Below are 7919 nucleotides of genomic sequence, written 5' to 3'. Positions count from 1 at the left end.
TGCTTCACCCCAACTGCTCCCGCAAGGCTCCTTGCAGATCCAGACCAACCTGACCGGCCGAGCAGGAGCGGGATTTTGTGCTGCCAGCATAGCACTGTGACCCGGGCGTTGCCACCAGGGATGGAAGCAGAGCCAAGAGGGTGTCGGAGGGTGTCTGCTGCCAGCCCAGTGCCAGCAGGGTCCCCTCCTGCTGCCCCCTCAAAACTCACAAACTCATGGGCCTGAGATCACAGGTGGCTTGTGGAAGTGTGAAGACTCGCCTTCCTCCTCCTCAGTCTGGGCCAGATCCTGCGCTCTCTCCCAAGGGAGCAGGAGCTTTCTCCACCTGCCGGGCTGCGGAACAAGGGGCAAATAAGGATACATCCCAGAGGCAGTGCGCCCAGCCCTGACCCCGGGTCTGCAGGGACAAATGGGGGGCTGGGGGGGTGAGGTGGGGAGGGGATGGCTGGTGCACCCCTGCCTGCTCTCCAGTTCTGGTTTGCTTTGGAAAATATTAATTTATTCATTGCTTTTGGAGTCTGACCTCAGAGAGGGCTTTCGGGGCCACTGCTCAAAAAAGGACAAGGAATCTGATATTAAAGCGCTGGTGTTTTGTGCCGGGGGGGTCTGCTGGAGTTAGGGGCTGTGCCTGCGATGGCTCCCATCGCCCCCAGGGCTGGATGTAGCAGAGGGTCCTCAGCCTGCCTGTCACCCTGGGTCCCTGAGCAGGGAAGGACCCTCGGGCAGGTGACACGGGGTGACAAGGGACACGGCAGGCCAGGCTGTGCCTCTGCGTCCTGGGTGTGGGTGCAGCGGGGCCCCCACTGCCACAGTGGCGTGGCCAGTGCCGCCACCATCCCCGGGGGAGTGGTGCCACCGGCGCTGCAGCCCTGCCGTTTCCAGGGGGTCGTTCGCCGCCGGGGGGTGCAGGCCATCCCGGGGCTGCTGGGGGGCGACTCGCCGGTCTCCTCGGCCCCGGACAAGCCCGCCCCAGCCCCGCCGGCTGCTCCCCCCGCCCCCCCCCCGCCATCCCCCCCGGCCCTCCGAGAATCGCGCAGCCGCCGGCGCTCGCACTCCGCAGGCGCGGCCGGGCCGGGCCGCCCCGCCGGGGCGCGGGGGGGGGGCGGGACGGCGGCGACGGCCCGTGGGGCGACACAGCGCCGGGGCGGGCGGCAGCGCTAGGACCGCGGCGGCCGCCGGGCTCGCCGGCAGACGGACGGGCGGCCGGGCGCGCACGCAGCGCCGCGCAGGGAGGCGGCGGCGCGGCGGGGCATGGGGAAGCGCGGCCGGCCGCGCAGGGAGCCGCGGAGCGCGGGGGCGGCCGGCGGGGCCCGGTGCCCCCTCGGGGACATCTGCAACACGAGCCCCGCGGCGGGCATGGACACCTTCCTCTACAACGTGCAGGTGCTGCTGGAGGCCGCCAGCTACCTGGAGCGGATCGAGAAGGAGAATAAAAGTAAGTGTGGGCTGGCGGCCGTGGCCGCGCGTGTGCGTGCCCCCCAGGGGGCGGGTGTGGGGGATGAAGGGGGCAATAAATAATACCCCAAACTTTTGGCTGGCTGCAGGGGCCGGGGGTGCAGTGACAAAGGGCGCCGCGGCCGGCCCGCACCCCCCGCGGCAGGGGCACGCGTGGCCCCCCCCGCCCCACGCACGGGGAGGCCGGGCTCGGGGGGAAAGTTTGGGATGGAGAGCGGAGCGGGACGGCGCATCTCCGCTTCCCGAGGCGGGGGGGAGGGGGGGGGGGGGAAGCTCGGGGGGGGGCGCGGAGACGTCCGGGGGGCACGGCGGCCCCGCGCGGAGCCGAAGCTGGTGGCGGAGCCGGAGCGGCGGGGGAGGAGGCGGTGACACGTCCCCGCTCCCCCCGCCGGGGCATGGGCAGAGTCACGTAGGCAAGCGGCAGCGCTCGCCAGGTAGCCGGCGGGGAGGGGGAGGGCAGGGCAGGGCAGGGCGAGCGCCCAGTGCGGGGCGGTGGCCAGCCGTGCCGCCGGCCCCCTGCTCCGCGGGCGCGGAGGGTTGCGCATAGCCTGCGCCTTTCCCCGGCCGAGCGGCCTGCGGAGCGCGGCGCGGGCTGCAAGGGACGGCGGCACTGCAGGGAACAAACACGTTAGGAACAAAGGGGCCGCCGTGCCCCCCGCGGCGGTGCGCACCCGCGGAGCCCCACGCGCGGAACGGACACCCGCGGCCCCGCGGCGCTGCGCCCGTTGGCGCCCCGCCCCCGCAGCCACATGGTTCGCACATGGAGGCAGCCTGGCGCGCTCATTGGCGGCGCGCTCCCGGGGGGCGGGGCCGCGCGTCCCTCTCCACCAATGCGCGGCGCCGGGGTCCCCCGTGTGACGTCACGCGTTGCCGAGCGGGGCGCGGAGCGAGCGCGGAGCGGAGCGGCGCGGGGGCGCGGGGGGGCGCAGGGCCGGCGCGGGGGGGGGCAGCCCGGCGGGGGAGGCGAGCCCGGGGGCTCCGGGTGCCGCTGTTCCCTCGGGGATGTCACATGCAAACGCCACCGGGAGCCCCGGGCCCCGCTCCCCCCTGCGCCTTGCCCTTGTTTTCCTCGGGTTTCTCTGTTATTCTTTCTTTTAGTCTCCGTTTGGATTTATTTTCGTTTTCTTCTATTTTCGATTTCTGTATTTCATTTTTTATCTTTTAGTTTTTCCTCTCGCCTCCCTAGTTCTCTTTTTTCCTTTTTATCCTCCTCTTCACGGAGCGTGCGCTGCGTTTTCTTTTTCGTTTAACTTTACAAAGGGACCGGCGAGTCCTTCGCCGCTCGTCTCCATCTCACCATCACCCTCCCCTTGCCGCTCATCCCCTATGGCCGCTATAGGTCCCATGCAGGTGACGATATAGGGTGCCCTTGTTCTGCGGGAGCAGCTGCGTGCACGCAGGCTTCCCGGGAAAGGGATCCCGCTGCAGAGAAGCCGCTCTGCCGCTAAAGCCGTGGTGGGGATGGGCCGAAAGCCCTTGTTCTCCGCTCACGCAGAACAAATGCAGGCTGCTTTTCTGTTTTCCAAAGTTGCATTAATATTGGAGCGGTTGTTTTTTTCTCACATGCTAATTGTTGTTTCGTAATGAATCTGCAAAGCCGTGTGTCTGAGGAGCTAAGCCGCACCGCGGCCGGTGGCTGCGAGCAGGAAGATGACAGGAGTTACCAGCAAAAATTAGGTTTGCGTGTGAAGGCAGCAGCACTGCTGCTGTGGAGATCAAGCGTGAGATCGCTGGGTTGATTTTTGGTGTTTTTTCTTTCTTTAAAAGTGCTCTTGTCTTGGAGGGGAACTGTCAAAATCATGGGTTGGTTTTTTTGGGGGGTGGTGGGTGTATAATTTTTCTTGCCATTGTGTTGGGGAGCATCTGATCTTTTATATGCTCCATTTAAAAATGCATCATTTTATACGGGTCCTTGTTCGGAACAGGGAAATGGGCAGGACAGCCGGATTTTTCACTGCTGAATTCTGAAAAGATGTGTTTGCATCCAAACAACTCCTTTCCTGAGCACTTGTTTTCACTGAAGCTTCCACCAATAATCATCATGGCCATAGTACTGAAAATCCTCACTTTTATTAGGCAATTCAGCAAAGCCTTTCAATATGTTAATTTGCAAACAGGACATTTGAGGTTGAAAAGTCCCATTTAACTAAAGGCTGAGCTACTGAACGTGCACAGCACAGAACATGACCGTTGTAAACCAGGCAGCTTTTACGTGTTGCTCCCAAACAAAGAAAAATGCTGCTGGGATTGGAAAACAATCTCTGAGCATTATGGGCCCTGTCTAAACTAAGGAATAGCTGCAGAAGCAGGAGGGTTATATCGTAACGCATACGCGTAGTCTTACTGGGCAGAGATTTGCTTGGAGAGCTCAGGTTATTGCACCAAGAGGATGTTATGCCCTTTCATCTGCCAGCGCAAGAGCGATTGCTCCATGCATCCTGTGCTGGCGGCCTGGCACAGGCACTGGTAATGGCTGGTCGCTCCTCGTTAGTCTCCAACCTGGCAATTAGCAATAGCAGAGGAGACCAGCTCAAAAAAGTTTGGTGATGAAGACTGCGGCCAAACTCAATTGCAGACAGGCTTAGTGCTCGCCTGCTTCCTGCAGGATGCCCATGTCATTTGACAGTGGTGTTACGCAGGGCTGTAACAAGCTATTTTGGTGTTACTCCCATCAGAAGGGTGGCTGAGTCACAGCCCTGTTGCACTTTAGTGTACAGTAGGTGCTGTACACTTAGGGGAATGACAGTGCCCTGCCCCAAGGAAACACAGTCTTAAAAAAACAGAGTTAACAGGTAATGTTTGTCTCCTCCTGGCCAGGATGAGGATGGGGACAGGGCTGGGTGAAGCAGCAGGGTGCCAGCTGGGATCAGCATCACAGCTGTGTGGAAGCTGAAGGGCTTCAGGAGCCAAAGGCAGGAATTTAACAAAGGGCTGTTATGGCTGTTTGAGCTCAAGTGGTTTTCCTGGTTTACAGTTTCTGACAAACCACACTCAAGTGTCCACATTCGTTCTTCTAAGCCTTTGGTGGCTGTACCAGATTATTCACCTTTTTAAAACACTGTCCCAAGTAGGAGGGGATGCTATTTGGTAGAGGGCCCCCCTGAGAGGCAGAGGCAACTCTGTCTCCTGTAGATCCAAACTCTTGGATATCCCAGAGTGTGCATGTCACACCTTCTGATGGTAGAGGAGCAGCTACAAGGCCCTTCTCAGCCTCCTGTCCGCAGGTCGGTGGTCTAAGGTGACCAGTAGAGCCTTCCATGTCTAGGGCAGGACTTTCAGTTAAGGCAGGAGTTTCCTACTTGCTTGGTGCCCAGGGAGAAATAAGGAGATGGGTTTTTTACATTTATAGATTCCACATCCTGTCATTGTGGTCGTGAATAATAGCAGAGGGGCCTTGGGTTGACTGGATGGTGTGGAAACAGAACCAAAGGGCTGAGAGCCACAGAGCAGAGTAGGATCTACTGTCAGGGCCATGGCAGGGGGAGACTGTGCTTCAAGAGTGCCCTTTCAGCACCAGCAGTGAAACCACCCTTGTAGTATTCACTCACCTTTGAAAAAAATTGGAATAAAAATTATCTGTATTACAGTACAGTGACAAGGAAGGCTAGAGTCCTGTTATCAGACTACTTGGGCAGACTGGAGTATTTTAGCTACTGAAACATAACTGAATTATTTTTCCAGTTGAATATTTATTCTAGAAATGAATAACAGTGCTGCTTGCCTGCTTGCTGCAGTTCTCACGGCGAGACCACAAAACCCAATCCCAAAACACCTTGCTAACTGACATGTACAGGTTTCCAAATGACCTGTTTCTAGAAATTTAAGCTTGGTATCTAAGGAATAGAAACATCACATGAAAAAAAATTGCAGTGGCTGTTTTCAGAAATGAAAGTTGTGCTGAGGGCAGTTCTGTTGGTGTATCTGTAACCTTTGCAAAGGCCACTTAATGAATAAGCATGGCTGGAAATCTGTAGCAGCTGAAATACTGGAGTTTGGAAGGTGTTTTCAGAGGGACCTGGAGTAAACTCAGCTGAGGTTTAGTATGCACCAAGCATCCCCCTTGTGTGTGGGCTCGTGCTTTTGTCAGCAGGAGTTGCGTAAACACGTGATGAATTCTTTGGATAGGATGACTTACCTGTAATAGCTGTGGTATGTAATATGTACTGATCTCACTACAGATACAGACCAATGTTGCCATATCCTCTTCTAAAAGCATGAAGACAAGCAAGACATTGGAACAGCAGTGTCCCCGTTGACAAGTCTAGTAGAGGCATGGACGCATGGGACACTGGACTTTGGCCCCTCACAGAAGATAGCTAAATCTTCTTCAAGTGCTGGCAATGTTTATTGACCTTGTGACCAAGAATAACAAATACATGACCTTAGATTTGTCCTTTGCTCCTGAATAATCCTCTCTGAAAGAGAGGAAAACTGAGCCTTGAGGGTGGGTCAACAGTATCTTCATCATGTGGCTCCTTCTGTTGTTTATGTGCTGTTTGGGGTGGTTTTTTGACAAGCCAAACTGAAGAAGTATCAGAAACCTGTAATTAGCGGAGGGCAGAAGGGACGAGACTGCGTTCAGCCAGTGCGCAGAGCTCCCGTTGAATTAGTGAGAGCTGAACACATGGCTCAGGGTCAGTATAGATGGTCTTGGATGTGATGTGATATATGGAGCAGTACAGCGCTCCTTTATTTATATATTTTTCATCCAGCTCACAATAAACCCTTTTCATTCCTCCTGGTTCATGACCTGGCCACAGTGATTCATGTGCTAGCCACTTCCAGGTTGGGTTATTTTGACTCACACTGTTTGGGCCTCAGCATGACATTCAGAAGGAAGCCACAGCAGGAGAAATGATAGGGCAGAGGTAAAGCCAGGGGACTGTGCCAGAAGCACTGCCGAGAACCAGTCACATCCCCCGTCAGCAGAGCATCATGAGAGCTGGCAGACACACCTTCTGCTATTGGCTGAAGAATCCTACCTTCTTATTTTGCTGAAGGACCCTGTCCTGTATATGATGTATTTTTTTCTTACAGGGGGTCCTCTTACTTAATTTTGCAGCTGAAGCAGTAAGTGACTTAACCAAAGTCACAGAATAAGTAACTGACTCAGAATAAACTGGGGTGCAGCACAGGCCTGAAAACAGAGCAACACATCTCCCAGAGGAAAGGAGCAAGTAGCCTGAAGAGATGATAGACCTGTGGCTTTTACCTTATTGATGGGTAGAGCTTGGTCCTTGAACCAGAGTGAGGTATACAGCATGTGCCTTATTCCTGTTCAAACTCTTGGATAGCCAGGTGGTTTGGCTTTGAGAAATGTCTGTCCTCACTAGTGGATGGGTTCCAGGCACCAGTGGGAGAGCTGAGAGGAATTACCTGGTGCCTTGCAAAAGAATGAAGCTCCCAATGAGAAACAAGGCCATGTCCTATAGGAGGTGTAGGTCCCTTAACTGAAGGTATTGCAAGAATTGGAAGAGTGTTGAGTGGGTGGGACTTAGGATGTTCTCTGGCCCGCTGCTATGAGTCCTCTGATGCTGAGCTGTTACAGTCATGAGTACACAAATAGAGACCTGGTTGTTACAGCATGTAGCTGATAGGTGGGATATTCAGGTACGTCAGAGATTATGTTCCCCCTGGCTAGAAAAACAGGAGTTTTATGGATCTGCTCTACCCAGAAATTTGGGGAATCAGTGGATCTTCACTGCTTTGAGAGAAGCAGAGCATGATTCCTACTGGGGGTCTCGGTTCATGCCTTGGTTGCAGGAGTGTTAGGTTTCAGGGCTTTGAAAGCAATATTAAGAATTTGCAGGGTTTGTGTGAAGGTGGGCAAAGGAGGCTCTTGCGACTGTTGCCATCTTCATGTTCCTCCCAGAGATTGCAAAGAGTTGGAGATAGAAGGATTTTAGAAAAAGCCAAAGAAGGGATGGAAAAGCAGGCAGTTTAGCCAGAGGGATTGCCCTTATTGAAAATAACTTCCATGTTGCAAAGCACCATGCTATTTCTAAGCCTTGTGTTCAAAGCAGAGGGTTTGAGCGTCTTGATCTGTGAGCTGTGTTCCTGTTCCAGCTCTAGCTTGGGGTGTGTCTTTATGCAAGTGATTATGCTGCTTACACCTCAGTTTCCCTTCCTGCAGAGTGGAAAGAAAAGAGCTAAAGTCATTGCAGGTGTGAGAAGCTTAAAACGTTACTTTCTGGAAAGCTCTTAGAAGATTTCCCTGATGGAAGATGCTAGTTTAATGCAAGTGATGGTGATATTGGTAAAAAACAGACCACATCTGTTCTACTTGATTAAAATAGTACAGCAGCATTTCAGATGTAAATATTAATTGATTTCTGCACTGCAGATTTCTTCTTGGATATTTAAATTGTTGCTAAGGAGGAGGGAAAGGCTATCAGGGAGATTAACAAATCCATTATTAAGGCTGGAAATGGAGGCCTGCCGAAGTGCCATTTAATAAAATGTAA

The 7919-nt window shown here is 54.7% G+C and overlaps 1 protein-coding gene across 1 annotated transcript in view; it reads left to right on the top strand.

The window, feature by feature from the left end:
- The first annotated feature begins 1152 nt into the window (after positions 1-1152).
- Positions 1153-7919, top strand: part of MXI1 (MAX interactor 1, dimerization protein) — a 57365-nt gene continuing 50598 nt past the window's right edge. The window contains exon 1 of the mRNA XM_040607567.1: positions 1153-1435. Within this exon, the coding sequence (XP_040463501.1) occupies positions 1252-1435 (184 nt within the window). The 5' untranslated portion in view covers positions 1153-1251. The remainder of the gene's footprint in view (positions 1436-7919) is intronic.

The sequence above is a fragment of the Falco naumanni genome, chromosome 9 (assembly GCF_017639655.2).
Source record: "Falco naumanni isolate bFalNau1 chromosome 9, bFalNau1.pat, whole genome shotgun sequence".
Lineage (NCBI taxonomy): Eukaryota > Metazoa > Chordata > Aves > Falconiformes > Falconidae > Falco > Falco naumanni.
The sequence above is the reverse complement of the archived record's forward strand: the minus strand, read 5'-3'. Positions and strand labels throughout refer to the sequence as shown.